General features: G+C 40.8%; 1 protein-coding gene across 2 annotated transcripts in view; it reads left to right on the forward strand.

Moving 5' to 3' along the window:
* spred1 (sprouty related EVH1 domain containing 1) overlaps nt 1–16,883 on the forward strand; it is a 118,825-nt gene that overhangs the window by 39,812 nt on the left and 62,130 nt on the right. For both annotated transcript variants that reach the window (XM_063050886.1, XM_063050895.1), the window contains exon 2: nt 8,576–8,750. In XM_063050886.1, the coding sequence (XP_062906956.1) occupies nt 8,576–8,750 (175 nt within the window). The remainder of the gene's footprint in view (nt 1–8,575; nt 8,751–16,883) is intronic.

Genomic DNA, 16,883 nt, shown 5'->3' on the forward strand with positions numbered 1-16,883 from the left:
AAGAACATGATATAACTGTTGAACTTCATATTGAGTTGAATGTGCTTGTGAATGTTGTCTTTTAATGTGGGATAGCAATTGCATACTAGCCACAGCACTAACTTAATAGGTTGAAGTCTGATCTAGTAGCAGGCAAGTACAAGGTTATGCTCTGCTGTGGAGTGAGATGGTGTCTGGGTAACAATTGTACAGGTGTAATGTAGCTGAACCTGGCCTTCGACCTGCTTGATGTTCATTAGTATTTTCAAACAAGCACTAGTAACCAGTTAAGATTAGAAATGTTAACTGAATATATGTTATGATAGGAAAGGGCTAAACTGTTGAAATTCAGTTGTATAAAGGATTTGACAACAGGGTGACCCATTGGGGCACCCTTTGAGAGAAGGGTAGTGCAGTCTGATGTGACCAGAATGAACATTAAATTTTCCTGAATGCTATTGGTATTGCTTTGCTTTAGAAACTGAAGTAGTAAACCTCAGTTTATTAAAGAAGAATGACATAGCAAAGCAAATATAGCTCCTCCTCGTTTAACAAAGGACACTTTTGATGGCATCATTTCTGGCTTATCTGCCATCCAGGACATCTCAAATGTCCTCCTTCTTTAAGGATCATGGTTTCCCTTCTGCCGTCGTCAATGATGCCCTCACCCGCACCTCCTCCATTTCCCGCACTTCGGCCCTCACCCCATCATCCTGTCACCACAACAGGGACAGAGTTCCCCTTGTCCTCACCTACCACCCCACCGGCCTCCTGATCCAGCACATTATCCTCCGCAATTTCCGCCACCTTCAACAGGACCCCACCACTAAACACATCTTTCCCTCTCCAGCCCTCTCTGCTTTCCGCAGGGATCATTCCCTTTGCGACTCCCTGGCCCACACATCTCCCACCCGGCACTTATCCCTGCGCATGCGTCGGGCTGTCGCATCCCGATTTCCATGATGGCCGATCGGGTCTCGTGTTAAAAGGGAACCTGTTTATTTTGGCAAATGAGCAATTTTATACAAATATATAACCCTGAACTTTGCCTGCATTCTGTAAGTTAGTGTATTTTAGTTCGATTTAGCCAAAAAAAGTGCCGCTGTGATGCACCGTTTGTGCTAATTGGAGGTCACAAAATGACAAACAGACAGAGCATGAGAGTTTTAGTAGTATATAGATAGGGGGATAGCGAAAACTCCTAGTGAAAGTGGAGTGTGGTTAGAAATGTACGACTAATTGAGAGTGCATAAATGAAGTGATGCTTGCGTGGTGCCAAAAATTATCCTTTAGATTTGGAAGTTGGTATAGGATGCCATAATAATAGAATGGTATTAGCACAAAGAGAAGTCATTTCTGTCTTTTAAATCAATGCTAGCTGACTGCAGGAACAGTACAGTTAGTCCCACTCCTCCACCCTTTCTCTTTACCTTTACAATTCATTTTGTTCAGATTCAAATCCAGAATTTTTTTGAAAGTCACAATTTAATCTGCCTCTATAACCTTGCATTTAAATGTTAACTACTCACTGCACTTATTTAGTAAGTTTCTTGATAATCACTAATGGGAACAAGTTCGTTTGCTCTATTGTAACTAGATCCCTAATGAATATCAGTTTTAAAACCCAAAGACTATGTTCAAGTCTCTTGCTCCAGGGGATATATCCCTTGTTCTCCAGCCATTTTCTCATGCCTGAAACCATTATAATAAATAAGTTTTGTAAACATTTCCTTCACCCTCTCCAATACCTTCACATCCTTGTAAGAGTACTTTGTCTAGATTTGGTTACATTACTCTATTTGTGACTGAGCCAGTGCTCTATGAAGGAGGCTCATAACTTCTGTTTTTATACTCCCTATATATGTGAAGCCTGAGATTTTTGACCTTGTAACCAATTTGTCTAACTGCTCTGCCACTTTCCAAAGATTGTAACATCTATCCAGCTCTCTGTTCCTGCAACCCCTTTAGAATTGTGCTCTTTATATTATTCTGCCCTTCCTTGTTTTTTCCTGTTAGATATCCCCATTTACATTAAAGTTTATCTACATGTTTGCTCATTCTACCCACCTATCTGTCCTCTAGAAGTGTATTACTGTTCACTGTTCTTCCAAGCTTAGTGTTGACTGTATGTTTTAAAAAATGCCCCTGTATGTCCAAATTCAGATCATTAGTATCAGTGAAAGCAGATCCCAGCAAAGATTTCTGGAAACACTTTATATGTTCCAATCCAAACAACAACCGTTTTCTTTTACTTAGATAATTTCTTCTCTCTGCTACCATCAACCTTTTTATTCCAAGAGCCCACCTACCACCACCTCCCCCATTCATTGGCACCTCCTCAGATATTACAGATTGGAATATTATTCTCAATGCCTCTCCATTTAACCTCTTGTGTTTATCAGCAACCTAATGTTCTGACTTAGTAGCATTAAAATACATGGAGCCTGCAGAGTACAGTTTTGTGAAGGAAATGACTCATAGTTTTCTAGTTGCATTTCAATTAATTGTGGAAGAGAACATTTGATGAAAGAAATGAATCAAGGGTGACAAGAATTTGCATTTTTTGAAACTATTTCTGTATTCCTTCTGGAGATCTAATCAGAAAAAATAGTGTCAATGATTTTTGGTTTATAAGAAGAGCTTTAGTTGGTGTAGAAACTTAAAGAATAAATTTCAGATTGGCTTAGATGGCTGAAAGAATGACTGTCAATTATGGGATGTGATGGGCAGGGTGTGACTGCAGCCCATGTGTATTTTAAGTGGAGTAGGGTGAGATGTTAACATGTTAGAAGTTCTAAAGCCATGGAAGTTTGAATTAAAAATGGACAATGCTGGAAATGCCCAGCAGGTCAGGCAGCATCTGTGGTAAAATAAATGAAGTTAGTGTTTTAGTTCAAAGGCCTCTAATCAACATACTTAAACCTGCAAAAGGTCTCTGACCTGAAATGTTAGACTGTTTCTCTTTCTACAAATGTCGTGTAACTTGCTGGGTGTTTTCAACATGTTCCATTTTCATTGATGAAGGAAAGGTGTAGGGTATTTTCAGTATTGATTGAGATGTGAACCCCTGTTGGATGATGACACAAGGAGTTCAACTGACTTCCTCGAACTGACACATATATGTTAAATATGGTGTGTTTGATTGAAGTTCAAAATGCTATTTATCTTGTTGTGAACATGGCTTGTGCTCTATTTAAGTTTTAAAAGCATCTTCTGAGAAAGCTCTTGCCACTAAAAGTGGTAGCAACCATTTGCTTGTAAAGGATAGAACACTTAAAAGCAAGATTCCCATGTTAAATGTGTTAAAAAAATAAATTCTAAAGTAATACAAAATAGAAAATGTTGGAAGCATTCATCGGGTTGGGCAACATCTAATAAGAGTATAGTTGAGTTTTATCAGAAAAGAGAAAGCAAGTTTTATTCAGGAGAGAAAATGAGGGATAGATGGGTAGAACAAAGGGAATATCTTTGGGGTGAAACCTGATGACTTAATGTGGCTGTTAAAATCAGATTAAGTTTCTTTGATTGTTTTCTGCATTTATTCTGCAATTTTGTGATTTTTTAAAAAATTTATAGCAAAATGGGGCAAAACAGTATCTGGCATTTATTTCTTTACCTAACTTTCTGATGAATCATTACAAATGGACATTGTGCATAACTGAATGTAATAGTTTCATCAACAAACCTTGGTACTACGTTGAAACTATAGTGCAATTATTGTGCTTCAATGTCTGATTTGCTATTGTCTAGAAAGCTCCTGAGGAAAAATCAGCTTTTAGGCTGTAGTTGAAAGAAGATTGCATACTTGCTTTTTGAAATGATTGATTTGGCTTCTGGGTTTCCTGGACTTGCTGTGAATTGATGTGATTCATTTGAATATACCTAGTTTCATTGTAGTGCTACTCGCTCTTTAGGCAGAGCAGCCATGGACACAGTTAAACATAATTCATTATGGAAGGAATGAGATACCAATATTAAGTTCTAATGGTTGATACTATTAATTGTATTGAGTGCTTGATGTTATTGTTTCTGGACAACCATGAATAATAATATATAAATTAGACTTTCAGGAAGAGAGAAATTAATACGAAACGAGTTAGAAAAAGAAACACTTATACCTGCAAGATGTCTTCCAGTGCATCCCCACTAAAAATGTGTTTTATAGTATGTGGTCAATCCTGATAATGTTTGAATTGAAGCACAAACTTTTCACCCAAGATCTCAAAAGCAATACATTGATGAACAGATCATTTGATTTAGGTGCCGTTGATTTAGAGGTAATGATGTGAGAAATCTCTGCAGTAATTATTGGGATGGAGGTAGGTGTTGGAGAAGATAGAGAAATGTTCATGAAATGTAGAGAAGTGTTTTTATTTCAATCATTTCAGCCTTCCTAGTTCCTTGGCCCTCTACTCAAAGAGGTGTCACGTAGTGTTAACAATGTCATCTGCAGACTCTGCCTTACTGTTCCTTTCCTTTAATTAATGAAAATGACAGGCTAGAAATGTTCAGTTACTTGCCAAATAAATAGCTTTTCGTTATTGAATTCATTGCTAAACCTGACCATATACTGTTATTGAATGTGGACCAAGGAGGCAGCTTGTTTTTCACATTATATAAAATCAGATGGGCAGTAACTACCCCCCTCCCCCGATGAAGTTTTTGGGGGAAAGATAGATTATTCAGTGGCCATTTGCTTTTTGTGATTTGAAAGTATTTTATGGTTTGAGAATTCCATTGTTTCCAAAGCACTAATTCCATAAGTCAGTTGCTTGGGTCAGTGTCATGATTTTACTGTAATATGGATTAATGACCAAACAAAACAATGCCTTTAATGTCAATTTGAACACACTAACATGTAAGAATGTACAAATACTTGCCAAAAATTAATCATTCCTTGACTTGATATGATTTGTGATAGTCGAAAAAGGAACAGTTGCAAGAGAAGTTTGTGAACTGTTACGAGAATACACATAAAATTAAGATGTTTGCTGGCCTGGGCTAGCATCAGTGGCATCAGCAGTTGGTCTGCCACCTGCCCTCAGGGGAAGGAGAGATAAGGAACAATGGAGCAGCGTCTGGAGATGTGTAATGAAGGGATGTGGGAGGGAGAGCTGTCTGGAGCGGCTCCCCCCTTTGAACCCTGAACTGTTTGAAGTGATGGACAGGCGATACCCCAGCAGGGGGATAAAAAGGGACAGGTTCGCTAAGACAGACACACACGCCACCCGAGGTAACGAGACCCTAGAAGCGGTGCGCCTCTCACGAATGGGTGAGAAGCATCAGACAACGACAAGGGTGGAAAGGTACGATCAGCGGGAACCCGGTGTGTGTCCGCCCTTGCCTGGGTGCCGGGTTCACTGCAGAGGATCGACCGCATCTGGAGGAGGGGTCACAGTCGGTGACCTCAGGTGACATCACCAAGGACCCGCCAAAAGTTGCTTGTGAGCAATCTCGCTGATCTGTGAGTGAAGCCGTTCTGAATGATGAGTTGTTCCTGTTCTCTCTGTCTCTCTTCCCCCACGTTGTCCATCGCCATGGAAACGATTACTGCGAACTGAACTTTGAGTCATTTTGAAATTTGGTCATTTACCCCTAGACAACGATAGAGCTTGATTGATGCTGTTATCTTAATTCTGTGCACATGTGTGTTTATCATCACTGAACTGTTGCATTTATTATCCTTTCGATTACTGTGTTGCTTGTTTCCTTAATAAAACTTTCTTAGTTCTAGTACTCCAGACTCCAACTGAGTGATCCATTTCTGCTGGTTTGGCAACCCAGTTACGGGGTACGTAACAGAACCCTTTGCAATTACCAGTTTCTCTGTATTAATTACTCATAAAATGTGTTCTCGTCTTCATCTGAGTCACAATAATTGACAAATATAATCTGCCTAAACTAATAACACGATTTCTCCTCGTCAACACTTAGTACACCATTTAAACAATCACAGTCTTGGTTCAAAGAAGTATGTGAACCTCTGGGGTAATGCCTTCTACAAGAGCTCTTTGGAGTCAGGTGTTCCAATTAATGAGATGAGAGTGGAGGTGTGGGTTGTAGAAGTGCCCTGCCCAATTAAAAAAAGATGCACGAAGTCAGGTTACTGACAGAGCCTGCTGTGCACAAGAAAGATCTGTTTACCGTGCTTCGATCAAAACAACTTTCAGAGGACTTTAAAAAAAATTGTAGAAATGCGATGCATGAAGCTGGAAAAGACTACAGAAGCATTTCTAATGACGTAAGTGTTCATTAGTCCACAGTAAAAGAAATTGTCTACAAATGGAGGAAATTCAGTAGTGTTGATATCTCCCTAGGACTGGACATTCTGTAAAGATCACACTAAGAGCACAACGTGCAGTACTGAAGGAGGTAAAAAAGAACTCAAGGGCAACAGCAAAAGAGCTATAGAAATCTCTAGAAATTGATAGTTTCTGTTCATGTGTCCCCTATAAGAAAAATATTGAACAAGAATGTTGTTCATGGAAGGACACCACAAAGGAAACCACTGCTCTGCAAAAAAAGACATTGCTGCATGTCTCAAGTTAGCAAAATATGTCCTGGATGTTCCACAATGCTTTTGGGGCAATATTCTGTGGACAGATGAGACGAAACTTGAACTTTTTGGCAGAAATGGCATACCGCTATGTTTGGAAGATATAGGGCACTGCACACCAACACCAACTGTAAAGCATGGTTTGGGGCTGCTTTGCTGCCTCAGGGCCTGGACAGCTTGCAATTGTTGACGGAATAATGAATTCAAAACTCATTCAAGACGTTTTATAGGAAAATGTCAGAGTAGAGATCTGTCACCTGAAGCTTAATAGAAGTTGGATAATGCAACAAGATAGTGATCTGAACCACAGAGTAAATCAACATCAGAATGGTTTAAGAAGAAGAAAATTCATGATTTGGAATGACCAAGTTAGGATCCAGACCTTAACCCAACTGAGATGCTGTGGCATGACCTGAAGAGGGCTGTTCATGCAAGGTATCCCAGAAATATTAATGAACTAAAACAGTTTTGTTTGGAGGAATGGTCTAAACTTCCTCCTCACTGTTGTGCAAGTCTGATCAGCAGCTACAGGAAGCGTTTGGTGGAGGTTATTGCTGCTAGAGGAGGTTTCACCAGTTATTAAATACAAGGGTTCACATACTTTTTTCAGCCTGGACTGTGAACGATTAAACAATGTGTTCGATAAAGGCATGAAAAGTACAATTGTTTATTATTTGTTTAAGCAGATTATGTTTTTGTTTATTATTTTGGCTTAGGTGAAGATCAGACAACATTTTATGAGTAATTAATGCAGAAAGCCAGCAAGGTTTCACAAACTTTTTCTTGCAGTTGTACCTAGCAATGCAGTTTTCACTGAACATTTATCATTGCAAAAGTAAAACATATATTTCAATGAGAGGACATAGGATTAAAGTTATTTGGACCCAAGCTGGGCAAAAATCAAAGGCTAGAAGAGGGGAGAGGGAGCATACAGAGAATATAATTGGCCATCTCTTCCCCTCCATAGTAGTTAATTCTATTTACTTCGAATGTATCTTTGTTGTTCGGGTGTCTTGTCATCTGAATGTTACCCAATAATTTAGGAGGCAAAGTAAGAGAAGCAGAAACTGGAAAATGTTTATTGGTGAATGCATTCAAGAATCTGAAAGCTTGTTTATTCTCATCATTACCACTTCCAGAAATATTAAAATTCCTTTGTTCATTTCAGCTTCTTGTAACTATTAAGGGTTTCAAGTGGTTCATTGAGGCCCTTGTACTCCTTCACAAATCACATTCTTAGAAATTTGAGGAAATGGATTCATTAGAAGTGTCAGATAGGAAAAGCAAATGGTAAAGGACCTTTCTGTTAAAATTGAGTATGGTACTGACAATAGTCTGTAGGCATTTTGTAGCTGTTTATGGTATAGGAAGGAATTTTGACTTTGGCAACAAAAATATATTGCTGAATGTATAAAGAAATAACTGCATTCCTACTTGCAAAGTTTTAAATGATGGTCAGGTCAACCATTTGTGGGGAGGGAAGTAGATAGCTTTTCACAGTAACAACCATTTAAAATGATGAATCTGAAATGTAAACTTAAGCTGTTTGCACAGATTCTTTAGCTTTCATGAAATAATCTCTTAATGTAGAAAATAGTTTGCCAGTATTAATTTACAGGTGGAAGGTATGCTAATTTAATGTTGTTTTCTACACCTTTTCAGTTTTATATGAGTACCACATATCAAAATTAGTTACAACTAGTTGGAACTCTCAGGGCCCCCACGTCTATTCAAATATCAGTTCTTTACGCATGTTTATAATTACTACAAATTATGTCTTAGTCATTGGTTGAATATTATGGTAATCCACCATTCTACCAATATCCTGATTTCAGCCATATTTTTCTGAGGAAGTGCATAAGAATAATCGTTTACATTCTTCCCCAACTCTTGATATAGAACTATATTAATGGAGACCTTAGTGTCAATAATTATCATTTATGAACTTTGGATGTTAATGGGAAGAAATTGTTGCTGGATATAAGAAAATGAATTTGCTGAGGTAAAAACCCTAATATTTATTTGGCCTTCTTTTTGCAGTGATAGTTACTTTGCACGAGTGCGAGCAGTGGTGATGACCCGTGATGACTCGAGTGGAGGATGGGTACCACTGGGAGGGGGCGGACTCAGCTGTGTCACTGTTTTTAAAGTTCATCTGGATGACTGTGCTCGCGATGATTTTCTTATCCATGGGGAAAGGCTCCGGGACAAAACAGTAGGAAATACATTTTTTTTTACAATTTGTTTTAGTAACTTGTTGAAGCCAATGTTTAAATGATTATTAACATTGGGCAAAGGATGGAATAAAATTATCCATACAACTTCATTTTTGTGTGGGTTGAATATTTCTGCACATATGAATATAATATTTGTGTATGTTCTGTGTTTATTTAATGCTATTTTGTTCCTCCCCTCCCCCGTTAAGTTATGGTTCCTCATCTTTAAAAAAAATTAAATGCTCAATGTTTTCAGAATTTTAATAAAACAACAAAAAGATTGTGTTATTTTTAATATCTATACTGAACAGATGCAGAATATGCATTGCATGTTTTACTTGAGCTGAGCTTCCCTGCTGTGATCTTGGATTTCAATTTAGGATACTCTGATGCAGCATACTGTCAAAACCTCCTTCAGTTTCTTGAATGATTTGTTTTTTCACTTGGTTAAAAATGAGCTTTATTCATCACATGTACATTGAACCATATAGTGAAATCTATCATTTACGTCAAATCAAATGGTCGCCACACTTCTGGCGTTGTCATAGCACCTCCACAACTCAGTAACTCTGACTGTGCATCTTTAGAATGTGGGAGGAAACCGGAGCACCCAGAGGAAACCCACATAGTCATGGGCAGAAAGTACAAACTCCTTACAGGCAGCAGCGGGGTCTGTCAGCTGGTGCTATAAAGTGATAAACAAATGCTACCATGCTGCAAACTAGGCTCAATACACCCAGTTTCCGGGAAAAAAATGCTTGTTATGAATTTTGCAGCACCTCACTGGGCGACCATTATGCCAACAAAAGATTTTCAGATTTTGTTACCGATTTTTCAGCATCGTCCAGCCATCACCACTTTTTTTTTGTTATTTGGACATTGCCCATCACCTCTTGCACTTGAGAAGGTGACGATGAACTATCATTGTGAACCACTGCTGCCTTGCTTGTGAAGGTAATCACTGTAATAAAAGAGAGTGAGTTAATGCTTTCAACGTGGCAATAATGAAGGAATGGCAAGACATTTCCAGGTCAGGTTGGTGTGTGACAGGGGAACCTCAAGAGGGTGCTATTGTCATGCCCCTGGAGATCTTTTCTCAATGTTAGAGGTTGCTGTTAAAGTAGCAAAGTGAATAACTGCAGTGCATTTTGTAGATTGTATACAGTCAAACCATTTTGTATAGTAGTAGAGGGAATAAGCTTCCAAGGTGGCAGTGTCCTTGATTGGTGTAGAGCTTCCTAGTTGTCTGTACACCTTCATTCATTGTAGATGATATAAAGGTATTGAGTTGTCAGGTGGTGAGTTATTCATCACAGGATGCCTAGCTTCTGGCCCATTCCTGCAATATCGTCAGCAGTGAGCCCAAGATATTGTTACCAGCAGGCTCAATAATGGTGCCAACGGATGTCAATGATAGGTAGCTATGTTGTGTTATTGCAGAAGATGATGTCTGACCAATTTACTGTGATTAATTCATTAATACCAAGCTTCTGTGTTAATTTAGTTTGATCGTTACTTTTTATTGAATTGTACCCTGTTCCCAGAAATTAGGCTCTTACTAATAAACAGTAGGATAGGTTGGGGTGGGGGTTGGGTTTATGAAGCAGTTGGTGAATGAGAAAGGTTCCACTCAACACTTATACATTATTATATTGATTTTTAATTTGGATTTTTGGTTTAAAATCATGGTCTTGACAATGATTCCCGTGTCCTCTAAATGAGTGGGGAAAAATATCAGACTGGAGGTCTGTTCTGTTTAATTACTTTCATGATCCCATTCTACATAAATATAAATCCCCATCCTGCTGATGGTTGATCTTTAACTTCCTAAACTTTTTCCAAGGTTAAAGTCCACTTAATTTTCTTACATCTTTGTTGTTTCACAGCTGTTTAAGATTTGTTAGTTTGCTTAAAGGTATCCTTGTAGCTGATTTTTGTGCCTCCTATTTACTAGGTATTCTTTTTGTTGTGCATAATGCTTGGTTTTCCACTAAATTGCTATTTATTTTGAAAGAGTTTCATTCATCTTGTATAAAATAACTACTCGAGATACTCAGCAGGCCAAGTTACAGTGTTTTTTTTTCTTAACCTCTTCTCCTTCTATGATGTCCTAAACACTGAGCCCCTGCTACTTCTTCATCAAGTCAAGTCAAGTCACTTTTTATTGTCATTTCAACCATAGCTGCTGGTACAGTACACAGTAAAAACGAGAGAACGTTTTTCAGGACCATGGTGCTACATGAACAATACAAAAACTACACTGAACTACGTAAAACAACACAAAATCTAACTAGACTACAGACCTACCCAGGACTGCATAAAGTGCACAAAACAGTGCAAGCATTACAATAAATAATGAACAATAGGCACAGTAGAGGACAGTAGGTTGGTGTCAGTCCAGGCTCTGGGTATTGAGGAGTCTGATGGCTTGGGGGAAGAAACTGTTACATAGTCTAGTCATGAGAGCCCGAATACTTTTGCCAGATGGCAGGAGGGAGAAGAGTTTGTATGAGGGGTGTGTAGGGTCCTTCATAATGCTGTTTGCTTTACAGATGCAGCGAGTGGTGTAAATGTCTGTAATGGTGGGAAGAGAGACCCCGATGAGCTTCTCAGCTGACCTCACTATCTGCTGCAGGGTCTTGCGATCCGAGATGGCGCAATTTCCGAACCAGGCAGTGATGCAGCTGCTCAGGATGCTCTCAATACAACCTCTGTAGAATGTGGTGAGGATGGAGGGGTGGGAGATGGACTTTTCTCAGCCTTCACAGAAAGTAGAGACGCTGCTGGGCTTTCTTTGCTATGGAGCTGGTGGTGGGGGACCAGGTGAGATTCTCCGCCAGGTGAACACCAAGAAATTTGGTGCTCTTAACGATCTCTACGGAGGAGTCGTCGATGTTCAGCAGAGAGTGGTCACTCCGTGTCCTCCTGAAGTCAACAACCATCTCTTTTGTTTTGTTCATATTCAGAGACAGGTTGTTGGCTCTGCACCAGTTCATTAGCTGCTGCACCTCCTCTCTGTATGCTGACTCATCATTCTTGCTGATGAGACCCACCAAGGTCGTGTCATCGGTGAACTTGATGATGTGGTTCGAGCTGTGTGTTGTAGCACAGTGGTGGGTCAGCAGAGTGAACAGCAGTGGACTGAGCACACAGCCCTGGAGGGCCCCCGTGCTCAGTGTGATGGTGTTGGAGATGCTGCTTCCAATCTGGACTGAATGAGGTCTCCCAGTCAGGAAGTCATATCCATTTATATGTGTAATTTCATTTGTTTCCAATATATTGTACATAGTCCCTCTCCCATTTCAAATGTGAGACTTTCATTTTACCTTGCTCATTCCCAGATTCTTCCCTTTGCACAACAGCTAGCCCATATTCTATATAGTCATTGCCTTCCTCCTTCCAACCCAGTACTCAAATCTATCACTTCTCTCAGTACTTATTGCCCTCAGTAATTTATCTAACTCTTGTATCCCTTACCATTTTCCTGTTGTTAACCACAATTTCTTATTACTTCCACTATAATTTGTCCATGTCATAGAATTATAGATACAACACAGTAGCAGTCCCATTAAAAAGCATGCAAAAGAGATTTATCTGGATATTCCCTGGAATGGAGGGCTGTTATGAGGAGAGATTAGATAGGCTGTGTATATTCTCAATGGAATGTAGGAGGCTGAGGGATGGCTTTGTAAAGTTTTATAAAATTATGAGGCATAAAAATAAAGCAGAATAGTCTTCTCCCTAAGGTAAGGCAGGGGCATCAGGATCAAGCACAGTTTAAGATGGAAGAGAAATTTAAAGGAGAAGAGAGGATATGTTTTTCACACAGATAATGGTGGGCATCTGAGGCTAAAGGCAAATGTCATGTTGAAAAGGTACTGAGATAGGAAACGCCTCACAGTCAGCGTGGATGGACAAGGTGGGACTAAAGGGCCTATTTTTGTGCTGTGTGATTTGTTTTGGGCAATTTGTAGTGGCAAGTTGACCTACCAGCTTGGATGTCTGTAGGATGTGGGTGAAGCCACACCACCCAGAGGAAACCCATGTGATTGTAGGGAGAATGTGGAAGCTCTACATGGACAGCACCCTTGGTGAGCATTGAACGCAGGGCCTTGGTGTTGTGAGGCAGCATCTGCGCCACATTTTATACTAGCTATTGTGATGCTCCAGATATACTCAAACCACAAAATTCCTTAGCCTTTAATGACTCATCAGACATTATTTTGTTTCAATCCACTTCATGATCCATTCCCCTAAATCGTTTCATAACAATGTAAAACCTGCACCCATCCTGATAATAAGCACAGGAGACTCTGCAGGTATTGGAAATTCAGAACAACACACACAAAATGCTGGAGGAACTCAGCAGGTCAGGCAGCACCTTTGAGAATCAATAAACTGTCAACTTTCAGGCCGAGGCCCTTCATCAGTATTGAAAAGGAAATGAGAAGAAGCCAGGCCACGATGAGCTGGAGCAGCAGCACCTCATATTCTGCCTGGGTAGCCTCCAACCTGAGGGCATGAACAACGATTTATCTTAACTACCAGTAATTTTTCCTCCTTCCCCTTCCCTCCTCAATGCCCCACTCTGCCCCTACCCCACCTCTTCTCTTCTCCTAATCTGCCTATTACCTACCCCTGGTGTCCCTCCTCCTTCCTTTTCTCCCATTGTCCACTTTTCTTTCCTATCAAATTCCTTCTTCTCTAGCCCTTTACCTTTTCTCCTCTCAGCTTCTTACTTTATTTCCCCTGTCCCCCATCCACCTGGCTTCATCTATCGCCATCTAGCTTGTGCTCCTTCCCCTCCCGCCACCTCCTTAATCTTGCTTCTTCCCCCTTCCTTTCCAGTCCTGATGAAGCGCCTCAGCCCAAAATATCGACCGTTTATTCATTTCCATGGTAGCTGTTTGACCTGCTGAGTTCCTCCAGCTTATTATGTGTGTTACCCATCCTGATAATTTGGTCATTTGAGATGAGAGTGTCATGCCTGTTTGCTATAAAACCCTCCAGTATACACTGGTAGACTAATGAATGATCAATTGGTTATGTATTAGAAGCTTTGCACATAGAAATCTATTTTTGTGTCGCTTGCCTTGTATAGCAGTTTGTGTGCCTCACTACAAACAGGATAGTCATTTAAGTCAACAAATGTTAAGGCCTGGAGAAAGGTCATTTAACCTATTGAATCCAGTCCAGCTCTCTGGAAAGACATTTCTGATCAATTTCATTTCTTGGCAATTTTCAATGGACCCTGTGTTTCTTTTTTCTTCTCTGTATCACTTGAAAATGTTGTTTAAGTCTCCTTAAGGAGGTACTTGCTGTGTGAAAATATTTCCTCATGTCAGCTCTGGCTGTTTAGCCAATCACTGTAAATTCGTGTCCTTTGGTTCTCAACACTTCTGCCAATAGAGTGATCACTGTTTGGAACATTTCCATCAATTCACCAGTCAGACCGCCCTACTAAAGAGAGAGATTCAGCTTTTCAAGTCTATTCAGATTACTGAAGACCACATAGCCGTACAGAAATATAGCTCAGCAACAGGCCTTTGGGCCCTTTGAGCCTCCACTGATAGTCATTTATTTTATAGTAATTATATGTTAATCCCATTTTTTTATTTTTCCCATATTCCTTCAACATCCCACCCCGAACATATTTTACTGCTCATCTACACTCTAGGGGTAGTTTAGAGTGATTAATTAAATTACTGACCTGCATATCTTTGGGATGTGGGAGGAAATTGGGCCACCTGGAGGAAACTTGCATCACAGTGAGAATGTGCAAACCACACACAAGTACCCAAGTTCAGGATGTATCCAGCTGTGAGGCAGGGATACTAACCACTGTACTAATGATGACCATTCTACTAACTCTTTACATTATGCTTTCTTGTTCTTCCTGCAATGTGATACCAAAATGGTTTGCAGACCCTCATTCCATCTGCAGTATTTTACAGATCAGTATAATGATCTTGTGTCCTCATGCCTCAACTCCATTCTATTCCCCCTTGGTTCAGTCCCTTCCCACCTACATCCCCAACACTTCCTGTGCTCTCAATCTCCTCAGTAACTTTCGATTCCCTGGCCCTGACTGCCTCAGTTTCACCAAGGATGTCCAGTCCTTATACACTTCTAGCCCCATCAAGAAGGCCTTAAAACTCAACGCTTCTTTCTCAATAAAAGAACCAACAATTCCCCTCCACGACCACCCTCCTCCATCTGCCTGAACTGGTCCTCACCCGCTAAAATGTTTCCTTTGACACCTTCCACTTTTCTCCAGACTCAAGGGGTAGCCATGGACACCTGCATGGATCCCAGCTATACCTGCCTCTTTGTTGGCTATGTAGAACAGTCCATTTTACAAGCCTTCCCCAGTAATACTCTTGAACTCTTCCTCCGCTATATTCATGACTGCATTGGTGCTGTTTCTTACACCCATGCTGAGCTTATCTATTTCATCAACTTTGCCTCTAACTCCCACCCTGCCCCTTAAATTCACTTAGTCTCTTTCTGCCCCCCCCTTCTCTATCTCTGTTGGCAAACTGTCGACCGATATCTTTTATAAAACTAGAGATTCCCACAGCTATCTTGACTATACCTTTTCCACCCTATCTCCTGTAAAAATCCTATTCTGTTTTCTCAGTTGCATCATCGGCACTCATTTATTCCCAGGATGCAACTTCCCTCTCCAGGACATAATAGTTGGTTTCCCTTCCTCCAGCATAGATTCTCCCCTCATCCATATCTCCCCCATTTCCCGAATATCCACACTCACCCCACCTTCCCGCCACTTTAACAGCAATACTGTTCCTCATGCCTTTACCTACAACCCCATGAGCCCTCGCATCCAACATATCCTCCTATGCAACTTCTGCCATCTCCAAAGGGATCCTACTACAAAATCTACCTTTACTTCCTCCTCCCCTTTCCGCACGGACCACTTCCTCTGTGATTCACTTGTTCATTCACTCCTCCCTACTCATATCCCTCCTAGCACTTATCCCTGCAAGTGGCCAAAGTGCTACACATGCTTATTCACCTCCATTCAAGACCCCAAACAGTCCTTTGAGGTACGGCAATACTTCATCTGCAAATCTGCTAGGGTCGTCTATTGTGTTTGGTGCTTCCGATGCGGCCACCTCTACATTGGTGAGATGTTGGATTGTGTAGCAGGAGAGACAGTTCAAAAGAAGCAACCAAAGGCTGTCAGGACATTTGGCATGCCACAAGTCCCGAGGAACTGTTGGATTGCATAACGGGAGCGAGAGTTCAAAGGAAGTGAGCGGAGGCAGTGTGGACATTCTGCATGCTACAGTTCCTGAGTAGATGTTGGCTTGTACGTAATTAGATACTTGACAAGGGTCAATGAAAAGAAGTAAGGTTTAAGTGGTGGCCATTGTGTGAGTGGGCCAGTGTTAGAGTAGGGAGCTGAGGCTTTGGCTCCTAGAGGTTCCGGCATGGAGTGGTGAAAGCTGTAAGTCAGTTTCTCATTTAATTTTTACTTCCTTCCTTCCTTTCTTCCTTTCCCCTCCCGTCCTCCCGCAGTGGGGATTCCAGGCAGATCAGTGGAATACTCCTCATGCGTGATATGTAAAAGTAGGGCGACCTTGAGTGCCTCTGACAACTACACCTGCAAGAAGTTTATCCAGCTGCAGTTTTTTTCAGTCCATGAATTGGAGCTGGAACTAGATGAACTCTGGATCGTTCGGGAGGCTGAGTGGTTGGTCGACAGGACATACAAAGAAGTAGTTATACCCAAGGTGCAGGACCCAGGGTGACCATCAAGAGGGAGAAAGGAGATAAGCAACCAGTGCAGATTACCCCTGTGGCTGTTCCCCTCAGCAACAGGTATACCACTTCGGAAACTGTTGGTAGGTGATGGGGGGTGGTGGAATAACATAGTAGAGGAAAGCTACAGCTGTCAGGTCTCTGGCACTGAGCTGGCTCTGTGGCTCAGAAGGGAAGGGGGGATAAGAGGACTGCAGTAGTGATAGCGGATTCCATAGTTAGAGGAGTAGACATGATATACTGTGGATATAAAGGAGACGTCCAGATAATACGTTGCCTTAGGTGCCAGGGTCAGGGATATCTCGGATCAGGTCCACAGCATTCTAAAGCAAGAGAGTGAACAGCCG

This window comes from Mobula hypostoma, chromosome 1 (assembly GCF_963921235.1).
Source record: "Mobula hypostoma chromosome 1, sMobHyp1.1, whole genome shotgun sequence".
In the NCBI taxonomy this organism is placed as follows: domain Eukaryota; kingdom Metazoa; phylum Chordata; class Chondrichthyes; order Myliobatiformes; family Myliobatidae; genus Mobula; species Mobula hypostoma.